The sequence below is a fragment of the Enhydra lutris genome, unplaced genomic scaffold (assembly GCF_002288905.1).
Source record: "Enhydra lutris kenyoni isolate GAN:26980312 unplaced genomic scaffold, ASM228890v2 scaffoldscaffold17, whole genome shotgun sequence".
NCBI lineage: Eukaryota > Metazoa > Chordata > Mammalia > Carnivora > Mustelidae > Enhydra > Enhydra lutris.
Window position 1 is genome coordinate 43,210,728 of NW_019154101.1, and position 19,501 is coordinate 43,230,228.

The 19,501-nt window shown below is 38.1% G+C and overlaps 1 protein-coding gene across 2 annotated transcripts in view; it reads right to left on the minus strand.

The window, feature by feature from the left end:
* LOC111147538 (interphotoreceptor matrix proteoglycan 1) overlaps window positions 1-19,501 on the minus strand; it is a 125,931-nt gene that overhangs the window by 54,640 nt on the left and 51,790 nt on the right. For both annotated transcript variants that reach the window (XM_022503621.1, XM_022503620.1), the window contains 4 exons: window positions 18,396-18,416; window positions 16,762-17,009; window positions 15,379-15,455; window positions 14,398-14,476 (listed from right to left, as the gene is read on the minus strand). In XM_022503621.1, the coding sequence (XP_022359329.1) occupies window positions 14,398-14,476; window positions 15,379-15,455; window positions 16,762-17,009; window positions 18,396-18,416 (425 nt within the window). The remainder of the gene's footprint in view (window positions 1-14,397; window positions 14,477-15,378; window positions 15,456-16,761; window positions 17,010-18,395; window positions 18,417-19,501) is intronic.

Here is a 19,501-nt window from a genome sequence, read left to right on the forward strand (position 1 = left end):
TAGTCTCAAAAGTGACCTTGTTTGCTCCTGGTTACTCTCTGGCCTCAAATCATTTTGGCCATCACTATGAGGCCATGACTGGTGCCTTATAGTATTTGTAAAATTAGAAAAAAGAGGGGCAGAATTACTTGCCTTCTCTCCTTAATTGCATAACCTCATGTGAATCAAGATAAAGGTATACAAGACAAAGATCCTTGTAGCTATAAATGCATCATATCCCAGTAAGTTGGGAAGTGATAAATGGTGGTAATGGATGACTATGGAATCAGTTAGATGCCATTATGTCCATCTAGCCTTGTCACCCTGTACCTCATTTGTCATGGCTTTCTTCTAGACAGCTCTCTTTCTAGCTATTGGGTATGTATTTCTTGCTGCTGCTTCTACCCTGGGTTCCTTCCAGTTCCACAAATACTGACTACCTATTATCACTAATGACATACATCTTTTACATTATGATTAAGGGCCTGCCATGAGGCCACCCTGTTTTCTCTTTGTACCAGATAAATTGTCCGATTATGACCTGATTCTGCCTGTTCTAGTTCTGGCTTTGCATTTTTTTTCCCTGCAGATCTAATGTATAAAGCTTCTCTGTTTGTTTTGTTTTGTTTTGTTTTTACACCTACTATGTAGAGCCATTCAAGAGATACTGTGATAGTTAATTTTATGTGTCAAGTGGGCTAAGCATGGTATCCAGATATTTGGTCAAACATTATTCCAGATGTTTCTGTGAAGGTATTTTTTTTTAAGGTGAAATGAACATTTCAATTCATAGACTCTGTGTAAAGCAGGTTTTCCTGTATATTGTGTGTGGGCTTCATTAAACCAGTTGAGGTCCTTAATTCAAAAAGCAAAAAACAAAAACAACAACAAAAAAGTTCTCCCCAGAGGAAATGGAAATTCTGTAAGCAGACTTCTTCCCTGGGTCTCTAGCTTGCCCAGCTATCTTATAGATTCAGATTTGCCAGTCTCCACAACTGCATAAACCAGTTCCTTAAAATAAATCTCAGTCTCTCTCTCTCTCTCTCTCTCTCTCCACAAACGCGCGCGCACACACACACACACACACACACACACACACACACCCTATTGGTTCTGTTTCTCTGGAGAATACTGACTAATACACATACTGAGCATTTGACTTACCTCTATGTAAAATTCTGATCACTTAAGTGGGGGTTTCCTAATACATATTAGAAAACTCCTATTGTCTGACTTGTACTGATTTTTCCAAGATAGAAAGAGAAGGAGGGAAGGAGGGGGAGGAAGAGAGATACTGACAAACACACAGAGAGAATATATTGTTATTGTGTTCCATTAGGCTTTAAATTCTAGGATGGGAAGAAATTTGGTATCTTGTGTATAACATGGATGACCATAGGGGTGTTAAACCCAATGGTGGTCCAAATCCTTCAACCCATCCTTCTCCTCCATCCATCATTATCTAAATTAGCCCCTGGTTTATTGTATCTTATATTATTTTATTTTATATTTAAACTTTATTTCATTTTTTAAAATAAAATCTTCCATATCTCTGTTTCCTCCTCTCTTCCTCTGCTTCTACCCTCATCCATGGCTCCAAAATGTTATATCAGATATGGGACAAAATCCCTCACTGTCCTACTTTCAGCCACCAAAGCTGTGGCCAGACTAACTTTCCTAAGCCTCATTTTCATCATTCATTTCCTGAAAACTTAGAAGAAACTTTTTTTCTAACTTTTAAAGTCCTGCTTATACAAATCCTTTATCTACTTATTTCTCTGTATTCTTCTCTGAATCATACTCCAGCCTCTGCTTTTTCTTCTCATGAAACTTATTCTGAGGGTCATCTCCCTTTTCTTTGGCAAAGTCCTATGCTCCCTTTGGGGCCCACTTACAGCTCCATGTGTGCCTTGTTTGATGCTTCTGCTTCTCATGGATTTTCTTCCCCTATGACCTAAGACAGTTAGACACATATGCTTTGTCCAGAAAAAAATTTTAAGTAGTGTTTCTCTCTTATGCACAAATCTTACATTGTTCCTATTTCATATGTGTAGGTCTTGAATAACGGAGATTGATGGATGAGCCTGGTGGTGGGTATTAAGGAGGGTACGTATTGCATGGAGCACTGGGTGTGGTGCATAAACAGTGAATCTTGGAACACTGAAAAAATAAAAAAAATTTTCAAAAAAAGATAGATGGAAAGTGCACTGTAGTCTAGTGTGAACTGAATTTTCTTTTTCAGAGTTGTTCTCTTTGCTTGTTGAACAACCAGGCTGATACTGTTGTAAATAAGAGTTCTCCAACATGAAATTTTAATTTACCCCCAAATCTAGGCCTTGGAAACACTGCAGATGCATGTGACAATGCATTCTTTTTTTTTTTTTTTTTAAGATTTTATTTATTTATTTGACAGGGAGAGAAGGAGAAAGAGAGAGGAGGGGGAGAAAGAGAGCGTCCACAAGCAGGAGGAACGGGAGAGAGAGAAGCAGGCTCCCAGATGAGGCGGGAGCCAAATTCGGGGCTCGATTTCAGGCCTCTGAGATCATGACCTGAGCCAAAGGCAGACGTTTAACCAACGGAGCCACCCAAGCACCCCATGACAGTGCATTCTTATCCTAAAGATGGGATTGCATTATTATTTTCTATTTTTTAAGTTGCTTTTTTTTTAAAGATTTTATTTATTTATTTGACAGAGATCACAAGCAGGCAGAGAGGCAGGCAGAGAGAGAGAGAGAGAGAGAGAGAGAGAGACGAGGAAGCAGGCTCCCCGCTGAGCAGAGAGCCTGAAGCGGGACTCCATCCCAGGATCCTGGGATCATGACCTGAGCTGAAGGCAGAGGCTTTAACCCACTGAGCCACCCAGGCGCCCCGATGGGATTGCATTATTGAGGGTGAAGTATTTCTTCCAATATTTTCCCCCATGCAGTATCACCTTAGTCTCTCTCTCCGTTTTGTCTTACCTTCTTTCTGAAAACGTTATCTATCTATTATCTACATATAATAATGGACTGATAGGTTTTTAGGTTAAGATTTTTTTTTTTTTAAAGATTTATTTATTTATTTTAGAGTGAGTGAGTGAGCACGGGGGACGGGAGGGGCAGCAGGAGAGGAAGAGAGAGTCCCAGGCAGACTCCCTAATGAGCACAAGCCTGGAAGTGGGGCTTGATTTCATGACCCCGAGGTCATGACCTGAGCCAAAACCAAGAGTCAGACGCTTAACCCACTAAGCCACGCTGGCACCCTTAAGTTAAGATTTCTGTTAAAGTTGTCATAATGGCTTAATTTTGGAATTCATTTAAGGGCTTGTTCATGCAGACATTCTCCTTGTCATTACAGCTGTCTTCCACTGAGGGATGATCCAGGAACCAGAGCCCAACAAGTTTGTTCTCATTGTTTGAGTGCCGCCAAGTGCAAAAGGAAACAGAATGGAGCTGGTGTCCAGATAATCTGTGAAGAGGCTGTCGTGCTCTGTGGTGTGGGGCACACCTCTTGCCGAGCCAAGAGCTGCTGTATGCTGGTTTTCTGGCACGAGTGAGGAGCTGACATTTCAGCTCCACTGAGTAAAATACAAACACAACTGCAGTTTGCTAGTGGCCGCTCCAAGAAATGAGAAGGGATAGAATGCAGATGCTAAACCAAAAGTGAAAAATAGGACAGATGCTATGGGACACTGAAATTAAAAAACAAAAAACCAAACATCACTGGGTTGTTAGAATGGAACCTCTAAATTGGGATGTATAGGGGGATCAAGTCCTCATAGGTGTTACTAGCTCTGTAGATTTAAAGTAATCATGGAAGTAGTTTCCTAGAGCAGTCATAAAAAGAATTCCAGAGTCCTCCTGGATTGTTATATTTACTTATTTATGCAACACAGTTTCTTATATTTGTTGGCCTCTTCTCTGTAAAATACTGGACAGATCAATTCAAAAGCATTTGATTGATCAATAATAATGGATCCTTATCCATCTTTCTTGTTAAGTAAATTTAAGCCAACAAAAATGAATGTAAGTGATAAAAGTGACCATGTCAAGGATCTGAGAACCAACAGATGTTGACATCTCCAAGAATGTGCTCACCAGTCAGATGATCATAAAGTGCTAACAGGAAGGAAATATCTGGATATCTGAGAGGCATGGCCAAAACCAGTTCACCAGCCTGTTACAGACTCTGCAGACATGTGTATTACTACTTCCCACTGACGAGCCTATAAGAGACATTGCTCATTAATCAGGTCAGGCTTTCTTGATGAACCTGTTCATGGCTTCAGAATTCTTCATAATGATTTTACCTCTTAAATACCACTCAATCAATTCACGTTTGTTCATCTCCCCTTCTATCACTGAAGACCAAGCTATCAACATTCATAGTCCAGATTGTTGTTAAGACTCTTCTAATTGATTGCTTGCATTTTCCCACCTCCAGCCAATTTTCCACAAGCAGTGAGATCTATTTAAGCTCAAATTTGATGTGTCACTCCTTTGCTTAAAACCTTTAATGATATTAATAGGGCTTATCAAACTCTATGTTTCTAGCGCTTCACTGTTTTCTTTTTTTTTTTTTTAAGATTTTATTTATTTATTTGACAGATCACAAGTAGGCAGAGAGGCAGGCAGAGAGAGAGAAGGGGAAGCAGGCTCCCTGCCTATCAGAGAGCCCGATGCAGGGTCTGATCCCAGGACTCTGGGATCATGACCTGAGCCAAAGGCAGAGGCTTTAACCCACTGAGCCACCCAGGCGCCCCTAGAGCTTCACTGTTTTCTAACTCTCTTTGATTCCTTGTGCTCTAGCTACACTGGCTTTCTTCACTTTCCTTCAATATGCCATGCTTCTTCCAGCTTTCCCTACTCCCCTCTGCCCAAAACACTCTTCGCCATTCCTCCCCAATCCTTGTTTTTGTCTTCCTGTCATTCAGATCTGTTTACATATTATTTCCTTAGGAAAATCAATTGACTATATAGAATTGAAAATAAAGAATATATATATTATGAATTGTGCACCCCATATCCTTTGTATCAGCCAAATTTTATACTAAACTTTTGTATGCATATGTATCACTCTGCTTTGTTTTTTATTTTGGATTGGTTGTTAAACATTCCCCAGCACTTCACAGAGGAACTCCAGTGATCACAAAACTAATGGACTGTATTGGTTTCCCTCCCTTTCCTGTTTTAGTTCCTTGTTCCTTTACTGGTTTTCTTGGGATCATCTCCAAAATACCCCCTTATAATCAAATCCTTATCTCAGGCTCTATTTTGTGGGAGACTCAAACCATGCCAGTCATGGAGTGTATGCTTAATCCACTATTTTATTTCCATATCTAATAAGCACAACATAAATATTTGTTGAATGAATAAAATAAGCACAGGATCCCAGAGAGCCACTACTAGCTAAGTGAACTTGTTGAAATCTTTTTTACTCTGTGGTTTACTTGTGGCCCACGGCGGGTTTGCTTGGATCTATGGCCTGCAGTACCACTGCAATTCACCCGTGATGGACTAGTCTCTCATCTAAAGATGTGCAGGGAACCTAGATGGAGCCCTTGGAAAAAAGTCAATGTGTACCAGTGCCAAATGAGACAAAACCAGAGAGTGGACTTCAGTGAAATGGAGGAAAAAGAGAGCTCCCCTGGGAAGGGAGGAAGAAGAAACGGTGGTGTTAAGGTGAGATAAAGTTGCCACGGGTTACTGAAAGCTGCTCGGTACCGACCATCCTCTAAATATCTACGTGAGTGTGTTTAAGGGAAGGACTATGAGGGTGGGAGCAAGGGAAAGATGCAATTTCTAATGGCAACTGCTTCTACCTGCTTTTTGCCCTTGCAGGATTGGAAGAATTTATCTTAGAAACGTGGTCTCGGTTCAGTATAATGTTAGAAAGAGATTAAACAGAACACTGTTCTGCATAAAAAATAGGATCATAATTGAATCGGGAAGAGTCTAGAAAAAGAATGGTCACTGAGGGGGTTTTGAGAGAATAGGGGCTGACCATGGTGCAGCAGGGAAGTTCCACATGGGGGCGGAAAGTCAGAGCACAGATCTTCTTGGGAATTGCTGAAATTTGGGTCATGGCCCTGAATTTCCAAACTTAAATTCTGAAGGACAGCACTATCTCGCCTGACATCTAGGTAAAGTTTAGAATGACCAAATTAGGGAGTTGGACGGACTTCAATTCACTCTTCCTCTTTCTCTGGGCATTGTGAAGATCGAATCTACAGCCCAAGTGTAATTGCAAGCCTCAGCTGAATGGCTATTCCTTCCTTCCTTCCTTCAGACGCTATTTTCCTCATAGACTGCTCTGAACAATTTTTATCAGCAACCTATTCCTATTAGGGAAACTTACTGTTTGAGCCTCAATTTAAAGTACAAAGAAGAAAAGGCAAAAATATTGACCACAGTGATTTAAAGTTCAGGTGAGTTTTTCTTAGAAATATTTCCAAGTCTTTCTATTGTCCTTTCATCCTAAAGTGGAACAATTTAAATAATGCCTTTGCCAGGCCTTCATGGTTAAGTTAGGATATGAAAAGTTTTTGGTCAGCAGAATGGCCGATGGCATATTTTTTTCACTTCATGACTACACATTAATCAGTGTGGAAGTTAATGTATCACGTGTGGAGGAGCTGATGAAAGTTCTTCAGCACTCTTATTTTGATAAAGGTATTTACCAGTGAGGAATAGCACCTTGTATCACCTTGCACGTGAGGCTGTCTGTCTCTAGCTGCAGAAGGACTGACACAGGGTGGGGTGCACCTTCCAGAAGTTTGCAGTCTGAGACTTATAATAGTGATAGACTCATTAAGGTTGACAATAGTAACAAATAATTATGAAACCCTAATCATGTGCCACACACTGTGTTTAGTGCAGGAGGTTTTGTTTTGTTTTGTTTTTGTTTTTGTTTTGTTTTTTTGTTTTTTAAATGTGTTCTTTTATTTTAGGAATTCAGTTTTAAAGGGTTACCAGACATGCATAGTAATAATTTCAGTACGGAGTGGTAAATGTTTGATGGTGGTATATATGGAGTCAGGAAACAGATGGTAATTATTAGTTTTTTCAGGGAGCAGTTGGGGAAAGCTTCACTGAGGAGGTGGCACATTAGCTAGAATTTAAAGCACGAGTAGGAGGTCATTAGGCAAAAGGAAAGGAAGGGTATTATAGGCATGAGAGAAAATAATTGGTGCAAAGTCACAAGCATGAATATGGATGACATATTTTGGCAGTGATGGGTGGTGTGACCAGAAGAGATAGCAGGCTATTGTTTCTGGATCACTGAATTGGTTCTCTCTGAACTTCTTAGTAGGTAGGGCAAAAAGGGAAATAATCAAATTATTCTTATGAACTCTGACTTTCATGGAGGTATTATGATACAAATTCATTCCTTTGTTCCTTCAATTACTCAACATATGTTAATTGCTTGCCTAGTAGATGCCAAGCATCTGGCTGGACACTGATGATACTGCAAAAAATAGAGATGGAATGAGTCCTTAACCGCATGAAACATTAGCAGCTCTATTGAGTTCTCTATTGAGTTCATTCAGTTTAGCTCATCTCACTGCTTCCTTTCAATGGAGTCAAATGCTGAGGTGAGATTAAGAAAATTTGGAAATGTGAGGTGATTTTAATGTATTACTTAGATGGGATGTGCTTGCTAATTTTATGTGTCAGCTTGACTGGGCCATGGGGTGCCCAGATATTTGGTTAAACCTGATGTGGTTGTAAGGGTACTTCCAGATGCAATTAACATTTGAATAGGTAGATGGAGTAAATTGCAGATTGCCTCCCTAGTATGGGCCTCATCTAATCAGTTGGAGACATGAATAGAACAAAAAGCTAAGTAAGGGAGAATTCTCTTTGCTTGACTGTGTTTGAGCTGGGACATTGGTTTTTCTGCCTTTGGACTTAGACTGGAAATTATACCATTGGCTCTTGTGGGTCTCCGGCTTGCTGACTGTACATCCTGGGACTTCTCAGCCTCCATAACCACATAAACCAATTCCCAATATTAAATCAGATATAGATAGGGATGCCTGGGTGGCTCAGTCAGTTCAGTGTCCAACTCAGGTGGTAGTCTCAGGTGGAGATCTCAGGGCTGTGGGATTAGGTCCTGCAGTCAGGCTCTGTGCTGGGGCATGGACCCTGCTTGGGATTCTCTCTCTCCTGATCCTCCTTCTCTCTCTCCCTCTCTCTCTGTCAATCCCCCTTCCTCTCAAAAAAAAAAAAAAAAATCAGAAATAGATATAAATCTCTTATTGGTTCTGTTTCTCTGGAGAACTCAGACTAAATACAGGGGAATAAATGACAAAACAATGTCCAATAGCAGAATAGCTTTGCCTGAAGTTTGCTTTTTCACCACTTAAAATATTGCAATTTATTAGGAGATCTGGCTTGCAACTTAAATGGAATGTCCAGCAAGTGAAAATAGCCTGTAATTTGGAAGAGAGAACACTAAAGAGGTTCTCTCTCTCTTTTTTAAAAATATTTTATTTATTTATTTATTTATTTGACAGAGAGAGAGATCACAAGTAGGCAGAAAGGCAGTCAGAGAGGGAGGGTGAAGCAGGCTCCCTGCTGAGTAGAGAACCCGATGCAGGGATTGATCCCAGGGCCCTGAGATCGTGACCTGAGTCAAAAGGCAGAGGCTTAACCCACTGAGCCACCCAGGTGCCCCAAGAGGTTCTCTTTTGATAGATCAGATCATCATTCTAATGAGGGAAAAGAAAGATGTATTGTTGCCAATACACACCTAAAACAAATCAAACCACAAAAATATTGATAAAATTTTTGAACAAGATGGATTCATGTTATGAGGAAGACAGGGTGTTGAGTTTCTCCAATATTTTATGACTCTCATTTTATGAAATAGGAGTGATCTTAACAGTTAATTGGCTCTGTAAGAACGAACGGCTTAGGATCAACTACCTCCCCAAAATATTAATAATAGAAGATCTCAGAATTTTATACAAAATACCAATTCATTTAGCGTTCTAGAGGTATATTTTGCAAGTACTTTATCTCAAGGGATTAACTACTAAGTCAAACTGCTTAAACTGAGAGATTTCTATGAGTGCTTTATTGAGATTTTAATGGGTTGGTGGGTGTTTGGTGACACTAACCTTAAAAATTTTCCAGGCTAAATTTACCTCAGTAATACCATGGTGTAGGAAGTTTGGAGTCCTGGTTGTCATTTTACCTGTGCATGGGAGAGACGCAGAACTGTCTTATGAGAGAGGGAAGCTTTGGTCTTGTCTAGAATGCTTGTGTTCCCCTCCCCCCCATTTCCATGTGTATAAGTAGGAGGCCTTTTTATTAGGACACTTATTAGTTAGGGTCTTCATTTTTCATTAAGATATGGCATTTCTCTCCCCAGCTGGGCTGATTATGAAAGCATGCGGGTCTGCCTTTAATTGGTAACAGAATATTTGCACTCTAGGCCCATGTCAGCAAATGCAGTGCTTCTTGGTCAATACTAATCAAAAGCTGAGTTATGAGATATAATTTTTATTTATGGAGCATTGACTAAAAATTACACAATATATTCATTCCTCTGGATACTCTAAAATCAATCCTTGAATTAAGGCAGACTGTCAGAACCTAGCCCCTCATAGAACTGCTGTAATGAACTAGGCTTTAGCATTCCTTATGCCTCTCCAGTGAAGCAAAGTGCTAAGAAACTCAGAGGCAAATTCATGAGTTACCCAAAGCAAACTTAAAGAACTGTATAATGTTTATTTTGTACACAATTTTCCCTAGAGTCATTTGATTTAAAAAAGCAAACTATTGAGGTGAAACATAACATAAAATTTTAAAATGAATGATTCAGTAATTGTGAATTAGTAAATTTATAATGTCGTGCAAATACCACCTCTACCTAGTTTTATTACTTAAAGAGTCATCTGACATTTTTTGCTTTATCTTTTCTTCTATTATTCCAATTCTCTAAAATCTTTTTGTATTTCCTACATGTCTGTGAATCATCATAAATTTTTTTTAATGAGGTAGGATTTTAATAAACAAATTATAAATAAAAACTAACAATAAGCTCCAGTGCAGGAGGCTGAAGAGGAGAAGGCAGGAAATAGAAGAATCAAGAAGTGATTTTGTGGAAGCCAAATGAAGAAGGAATTTCAAGAAGGGAGTGATTAACAGGAGCCCTTGCTAGAAACATCAAGTAAAATAAAGATGGAAATGAGGCTGCTAAATTGATTAATTAGGACCCTGATTTTTTTGAAAATTGTGTCCCTGTAATGTATGGTTAGAGGTGAAACCTTTGTGAAACTTAAAAAAAAAACTATAGTGTTGTAAAACAGAGAGAAAAGAAGCTGTGGTTTGAAGGCAAAGCAAGTTTGAGGGAATTTTTTTTTTTTTTTTTTTAATGATGGGGTAGGTAAGCCAAATATAACAGTGGGTGGAGGAAAACTGACATGGTCTCAGCTTTGCAACCAGCTATGGTGTGACCTTGAGCAAGACACTTCACGTTGCTATCCTTGATTTTCTTACCCATGAAGCACAGTAGCTTAACCAGATTATGTCTAAGATTCCTTCCAGCTTTAGTGTTCTAAAATACAATCTTGAGTGAAAGGAATGTATAAATATATGAGAACAGTAAAGCAATTTTGAAAACACAATAATGCACTCATCATGATATAGTATCATTTTTATTAACCTACCTGAAATACTGATCTTTAATAAGGTTTTATGATATCATAATGAAAGAAAGGAATCCACTGAGCATTTGCTATCAACAACTTTACCATAAAGGTTTGCTTTGTATTATACAGCCCACTTATTTTTTTTACTTTTAAAAAATCTTTCAAAGATTTATTTATTTATTTTAGTGAGTGTGAGAAAGAGAGAGAGAGAGAGTGAGGGCATGGAGAGGGGCAGAGAGAAATCCTCAAGCAGAGTCCCCACTGAGTGTTGAGCCTAATGTGGGGCTCCATCTCAGTATCCTGAGATCATGACTTGAGTCAAAATCGAGTTGGACCATTAACCAATTGAGCCACCCAGGCACCCCTACAACCAACTTTCAAATAATCTGAAAATCAAAATAGTGGTTGATGTGGATTGTAGTGGATTATAAATGGCCATAAAGTTTTTGATACTTCTCCTATCTAGAGATAAGGTCTATGTTTCCTCTTCCTGAACTGAGATGAGCTCTATGGCTGTCTAGCCATTAGGATGTGAGGAAGTGACACTGTTTCTGAGCTGTTAAGAGATTGGCAGCTTCCACTTTCTGACTCCTGCAATACTGACTCTTTAAACTTATGCTGCCATGCTTTAAGGATGCCCAAGTAGCCCTGTTAAAGAGACCTAGATAGAATAGAAATGAGTCCTGCACCCCAGCTCCACCAACCAACAGCTGTAGGGTTGAGTACTGAATTGCCAGCCATATGAATAAAAAAAGATGTTCAACACCTGTTAGCTTGAGATACTCTGACACAACATGTGGCAGAGAAAGACTGTCCTCACTGATCCCTGCCCAAATCTCAGACTTAAGGGCAAAATAAATGATCAATGTTTTAAGCCACAAACTTTGGGGATGGTTTGTAGTGCAAAAATAGGTAACTGTATCATGCAGTTAAAATTTATTCACTGGTAATCAGGTAAGCCGAACATAATCTTTATGGGTGGTTCTGCTTTTGTGCCAATATGTATTTGAGAAAAAAACTTGTATTCCATAAAATTGCATACTAATTGCACGCAGGGTTTATGAGGAAAGTAGTAGTGAAATAGACCACTCAAATCCTGTAGAATTTTGTTAAGAGAGCCCTACCTAAAACAGTAACAATCCTATTAAAAACATCAACCATAACATAGTAATTTCTTCGACAATAGTTGTAGAAATAAAAGCAAAATTAAACTATTGAGAGCATACCAAAATAAAAAACTTTTGCACAACAAAGGAAAGCATCAACAAAACAAAAAGGCAACCTATTGAATGGGAGAAGATATTTGCAAATGATATATCCCATGGGGGTTAATATCCAACATACATAAAGAACTTATACAACTCAACACCAAAAAACCCAAATAATCCAACTAAAAAATGGACAGTGGACCTGAATAGATATTTTTCCAAAGAAGACATATAGATGGCAAACAGATACATTTGAAGTTGCTCAATGTCAATAATGATGAGGGAAATGCAAATTAAAAGCACCATGAGATATCACCTGGCTACCTGTCAGAATGGCTAAAATAAAAAACACAAGAAATAAAAGTGTTGGAGAAGATGTGGAGAAAAAGAAACCTTGTGCACTGTTGGTGGGTATGCAAATTAGTGCAGCCACTGTGGAAAATACTAGTTTCCTCAAAAAATTAAAAACAGAATTACCATATAATTCTATAATATAATACTTAATATTATTAATATTATTAATTTTATTAATATTATTAATATTATTAATATAATAATAATATATAATATAATATAATATAATACTTTGACCGGGATGATGTGGCTTTGAAGAACTTCGCCAAATACTTTCTTCACCAATCTCATGAGGAGAGGGAACATGCTGAGAAATTGATGAAGCTGCAGAACCAACGAGGTGGCCGAATCTTCCTTCAGGATATCAACAAATCAGACCGTGATGATTGGGAGAACGGGCTGAATGCAATGGAGTGTGCATTACACTTGGAAAAGAGTGTGAATCAGTCACTACTGGAACTGCACAAACTGGCCACTGATAAAAATGACCCCCATTTGTGTGACTTCATTGAGACTCATTACCTGAATGAGCAGGTGAAATCCATCAAAGAATTGGGTGACCACGTAACCAACCTGCGCAAGATGGGGGCCCCCAAATCTGGCATGGCACAGTATCTCTTTGACAAGCACACCTTGGGAAACAGTGATAATGAGAGCTAAGCCTTAGGCTGTCTTCCCAGAGCCACCTGGTCCCTGAGGCCATGCATGCCTGTTGGGGTTACCTTTCCCTTTTCTATAAGTTGTACCAAAACATCTACTTAACTTCTTTCATTTGTACCATTCCTTCAAATAAAGTAATTTGGTACCCAACTACTGGGTATTTGGTACAAACTACTGGGTATTTACCCAAAGAAAACAAAAACACTAATTTGAAAAGATACATGTACCCCCACGTTTATTGCAGCGTTATTTACAATAGCCAAGATATGGAAGCAACTCAGTTGTTCAGAGATAGATGAATGGATAAAGAAGATATGGTATATACATATAGTGGAATATTACTCAGTCATTAAAAAGAATGAAATATTGCCATTTGCAATAACATATTTGGACCTAGAGTGTATAATGCTAATTGAAATAAATCAGAGAAAGATAAATATGTGGAATTTAAGAAACAGCAAATGAACAAAGGAAAAAAGAGAAACAAAAAATAAGCTCTTAAACACAGAGGAAAAACTGTTGGTTAGCAAATGGGAGGTGCATGGGGGGATGGGTGAAATTGATAATGGGCATAAAGAGTACATTTGTCCTGATGAACACTGAGAAATGTATAGAATTGTTGAATCATTATATTGTACACTTGAAACTAATATAATACTGTATTTTAATTATACCTGAATTTAAAAAATAAATTTAAAAAAATTTTTAAAAATTAAAAGAAATCAGCTATAACAAATCTCCTGTGTCATTCGCACTTAGAATCACAGTTCCTCCTTATCAGCCTTATATCCTGGGGTTCCTGTTTCGTTAAAGACATTATTATGTATAGCTTCATCAGAAAGCTATACAAAGTGGAAAGCATAAGGGGTTCTTGAAGCCACTAAATCAGCTTCTTTTTGCACTAAAAAAAAGACTGCTGCAGAATTTTAATTTTTTTCTTAAATTCTTCATAAATTGCTAAAAATTTCTTTTTAACTGTGATAAAGTTGAACTCTATTGCCTCAAAAATGAATGGTTTTGGAAATTCAAAAGTGAACCTAGAGGATTCCAATGTTTACTGACGTCCTTACTTTTCAATTACACATGAGCTAATTGGCACCAAAGAAACATATGTAGCAGAACAGATGGTATGAATGGTCAGCCTGTATATGGCAAACAATACATATACTGACTATAAAGGCCAATACTGTGTTGCCGTAGTCCCTTATCCCTTATTACTTACCTTGTCCTGGACTCAGTTTTGAAGCCTGGTAGAGATGGCTGCTCTGTGTGTGCAGCAGTTGGTACTGCTTTGGTTTCAGCTTCCTTCACCAGATCCATCAAGAAAGGGGTATCAGTGCTCTCTGTGGGCCTAGGGCCCAGGGAGGAGGAAGGACACTGATGGTAGCCTCCTCTTCAGAAGAGGGTGGTTCAATGGATTGCTCTTCAGTCAGAAATGCTGGTGTGAGGAGACCTTCTGAGTTGAGAATGACTTTACCACTAGTCTTTGAGGTGGTGTCATAGAGTCCTCATAGAGGATGTAATTAGCTAACAAAGACTTTGTGGTAAAAAACTCACCAGGTATACCGTGTCCTGTTCTGTCCACTGTCTCAAGCCTGGATTGACCAAAAGGAAGTTCTGGACTCAAAGTAGCATCCTGAAGAATGAATTGAGAAAGACATGTTGAGAAGTGACATCTCCCTGTATGTGAGAAGGGCTACACTCTGTGCTTTTCTCTTTTATTTAAAGTTAAGCAAATCATTTTGTAGTTGACTTGAATCTACTATGGATTCGTCTTTTTTTCTACTGTGGATTCTGATATAGGTTCTGATACAGAAGTTTGTCATGAAAGGAAGACATGCATTGATAAAGTGGCAAAATATGATTAATTGGCCTCTTGGTTAACTGAGTCTGCCTGGGTAGGGTTAATTAATAGTTGAAATACTTTGAATTTCCTACCATGTTTGAATTTATGAATTCCTTCATTTAAAGAAGGAATAGAGCTTAGTCAGCACTTCCATTTATGAATATCCCATTGACAACTTTTGGCATAAATTGGACATAGCTTTAAATGAAATACAAAAATTATTACAGAATTTATTATTTTATTTTGAATACATGAAACCCTCATGAATAAATACAGGTAAAGCCTTAAGACTTAAGAACATGCTTATAAAGTATGCTTATGTTTATATTTATTTCCAAAAGTCAATATTAAATTATATATTCTGCTTTAAGTATTCTTTTCAGTTCATGAACATGTGTTTCTTTTATCAAAAAAGCAAATCTTGACACTAATTGAAACAAAGATCTAACAACATTGAAGAAAATTTTTGAGTTTTAGGATATTTGAAATGCAAGTTGTATCATATTTTTTTAACACAGAAACTGGAAGTGGGCAACAAAGTACTGCCTGTAAGACAGAAAAAAATTATAATTTGCATTGCAAAGAAGATTTTGCTCTGTTCAGTCTTTAAACTGATTTTTTTTTTTTTTTTGATGCAAGCTTTTGAGGCTTTGTTCCTACTTGAAGAACAAAAGAACAACAAACTCACTTACCTTTGTGATATCAGCAAGGAGTGTAGGCAGCACTGACTGGAAGTCAGGATCAGTGCCTGGCAATGACCCAAAAAATTCTGCAGGTGAAAAATCACAAGGTTTGAGTATTTCTTTTTTTCTTTTGTGGTTGGACACTAAAACAGTCAGGGTTGAAAGATGTGGCAATAATCAGTTTTTAAGGGCTGGTATAGCAAATCATTAATAAATTAGAATCACATAAACTAATGGTCATTGATGTGAATGATACATTGGAGGACAGATGCAAAGGGTACATCTTGTATATTTATGTGATAAGAACAGTTATCAAAGTAGATTTTTAGGGTACTTAGTTTAATTGTATAGATTTGGATCAGGCAGGCAAATAGATTGGCTAGGCCAGTGGGTATGAAGATATAATGAAGCTAACAAAAATAAATATCTAGACTAAGCACTGGAACCAAAGACCATTTGCAGAGTCCTATTTCCACTTTGAAACCTGATTCTCAGAATATCCCAGAAGGTTGAACAGAGACAAACCAGAGTACCAGATGGTCTCTAAGATGAGTCTGAAGCTCATCTTCTCTTGCCCTGCATCTTGTCCCCAGAAACCTTTTGATGTTTTCCAATGTTGAGTTTGACTACCTAAACCAGAGAAATAGAACTGGCAGAGAATGCCAGTTTCATGTCATGTCATACTAAAATAGCATTTCTAGTGTCCACCTATTCTGTTAAGAGTGCTGGGCATAATGAGGAGTTCTAGGCTTATGGGTCCCTCCAGGTACCCTCTGAGAATCCTGAATGTGCCTGATGATCTTGTTGATTTTTTTAGACTGCCTGCTATTCTCTGCCCTCGGAGGTACTTATATGGACTATATCAATGGCTTTTTGCCTCTGGCCTTGGGAATGCTTAGATCATTACATCACGCCTAGAGGTAGTAATGGGGCCTTGCTGCTTCTGGCACCAGAGAACTGTCCTGTTCTTTTGTGTATTAGGAAAAACTTTATAAACAATTCCTTTATCAAACTCTCATGCTGTCCCAATTTGAATGGCCATTTGTTTCCTTCTTGGACTCAACCAGTTTACTAGGTGAGGGAATCTGTTTGGGTCATGCCAGTGGAACAGAACTGTCCATGGGTGCTTCTTTCTACCTGGACTCCACTGGGTGACTGTGGCTAACTACTGAATGGAAACTCTGGGCTTCTCCTAGACCTATTCTTGTTATGAAGTAGCACCAATGGCTCACCAAATGAGACCCAGGTTGGAGTGAGGAAAGAGAAGTGATTCCATTCATGATGTGCCTGTCACAGAAATGTCTGATTCTATAAGGCCCAAGTGGAAATGACACCTCCTAATGTCGTTGTCAGAATGCGGATAAAACTAGAACTATGAAATCACCAACTGACCATCAATGAACTGGATTGTTTCCACATCCAAGGATTTGTCTTCCTCTAGCGCTTTGCTGATCAGCTTTTTGAGGTCTAAATCTGTGAGATAGATTTCTGGTTGCTTGTCCTCCTCCTCCATTCCGTGAGGGGCTCCTTCACTTCCAATTTTGTTGGAATCAAAAGACAGGAGGTCACTCTCAGGGCTTTTTGATTCTTCACTGTCTCTCTTAAAGACGGCCATAAGCCTTGTCTCTATGGAGCTTGAACTGTAGAGAGCAGAGGACACAGTCCACCCAAACCCATTGTTATATGCTTTACAAAGAGAGTCATTATGTTGCTATGAAGATTCCAGACAGCTTCATCCTCTTTTCTGATAGGCTCTTAAAGGAGTATCCCACTTCAAAACTAGTTTAAATGTTTATCAGAAATTTGAAATGTGGAAGAAGAACCGACGTGTATTTTAGTTATTAGATAGAATGACAGGATGGGGGGTGGGTGGTAAGTCCAGCTTGAAGACTGGCTACTAACTGAATCAAGTGATCACAGAGTTTTACTTTATTCTTTATGAAAAAGTATTATTTGTCAAGAGTTGCTATTATTCACCAGTGTTTTTTGTGGCCTTATAGGTAAAGTCATGAAGTGCCCATCAGCAAGAAGGATGAATTGTTCTTTTCTCTACAAATAGCCTTCTCTAGGTGGGTCTCTGAAATAGCAGCATAGGATACAGCAGTGGGACAGTTGTATGTGCATATTATAACCAAGTCAAAGGTTCAATTCTTAAGTTTATTTTTCTTCTACTTCTTTCAAGAAGTATTTTTTAATAAAAAAATAAAATTCTAAATCAAACATAATTTTTTCCCTCAAGCTGCTTTTAAGATAACATCTTAGAAGAAAGGTGTGAGAAAAGAGAAAGGGAAGTTGTATATAATTAACCATATTTATTATCATATTTATTGACTTGATGCCTTTTTGCATATAAAGATGAAATAGGATTCTCTTTAACTCTTTCCTCTAGGATCAGGTTTACCTTTTAGTTTATGCCATAAATCCACACAGAGAGATGCAAAAGTGTTTTAAAGCCACAGAAACTGATAATGTGTACACTGGGCAGTTCTTTGGGCCACACAATCAGTCAGAGTCTACAGTTCATTATCTCACTAGTCAATTAGAGAAGCCAAAGCTGGATTCTTATTACTGAGCTCTCCAAGGTAAAGTGGGCTCTGTCCCAATTCAAACTGACCTTGCAACCAAGGAGCAAATTAGTTTCTCTGCTTTGTTCCAGACTTACGTTGGCTGGGTTGTACAAGTGTGCATTCAGACAGACAACTTCCCATCACAAATGATATTTAAGAAATTGTTAAAACATGCACAGAAATGTGTTTTTATGTTTTTCTAATTGGATTCTGAGTTTTAGAGAATATACTTTCACTGATCACATCATTGTTTACCTACTTATCTCATGTAGTGATTTTGACTTGAGCTTTTTTCTACTACTGAGTAACTGATCAATTACTCTCATTTAAATAACACACCAATAAAAAGCCATTAGTTTATCCCAGACTTGGTATGTAAAATTATTTTTAAAAAATCAGCATATAAATTTGTGGGGGAAAAGGTACTATATTTCAAAACATTAGAAAAGTCTAAATTACCCATCTCTTCCTTTCTTTGGTCTTCATTTCACCATATGCAATGGGAACATGCAAGGGAGAAAGAATTTTTATGAAATTTATTAAGACATTTACTGAATCACTGCATATACCAGAGAGAGAAAAAGAGACAGACAGAGAGAGAGAGAGAGAGAGAGAGAGATTTCTTTCCATTGTCTCCCATGTTTTCCCAGAGCTTTGAAGGAAATACATAAACTGCCATCAGAATTTGGATAGGAATTTTGAGAGCCATATGGATCTTAGGAAGTAAACAGAATTATATGATGTTCCTGACTGGGATTCAATCTTAGTTCAAAGACTAAATATATTTTTTATTTTAATTTTTTAATTTAAATTTAATTAGCCAACATATAGTACATCATTTGTCCCAGATGCGGTGTTCAACATGTACTTTTGGTTCTCTTCATAAACTCTTTAAAAACATAAATAAACTCTTTGATTTCTTCATATTCTTCCCAAAGAGGTGGTAAATATATATATCTTACATTTTGGGTGGTGCTGGTGCCAGGAAGTTTTTAAAGAAAGTATTTTGTGAGTGAATTTCTCACCCTCTGAGTAGCATTAAATGTTTAATTCTGAAGGTAATTTATCTGAGATTGGACACTGGAACTGGTGTTTTGTTGACTGGTTATGTTTCAAGTTATTTAATCATTAAGCCTTGAGGGAATGGTACACTTCATCATGGAACAGGTTGCAAGAAAAATAAACACCTGTTTACTGAGTGGGTGGTCTGCGCCAGGCGGTTTACATGCACCTTCATTTAATCTTTTCAACAACACATCTCCATTCTACGGAGAAAGGAACACACACACAGGGGGAAGTTGTTAGCTGGAAGGTGGCAGAGCCAGGATTCAAACCCTGTCCTGCCTGACATCAAGTCTGGGCCCATTTGCTATGCCACTACCTGCTCAAACCTCGAAAGAGGCCATTTGGTCATCAAACTGGCGAGTATTCTGGACTCCTCTGGGCAGCTACATGAATTTGGTTTAGAAGCTATATTCAGCTTCCTCTTTTCACATTTCAGATGATATTTGTTGACAAAGACATTCTACACATGTGATGGAATTTGTGTTGCTGCTCTTTCTGCC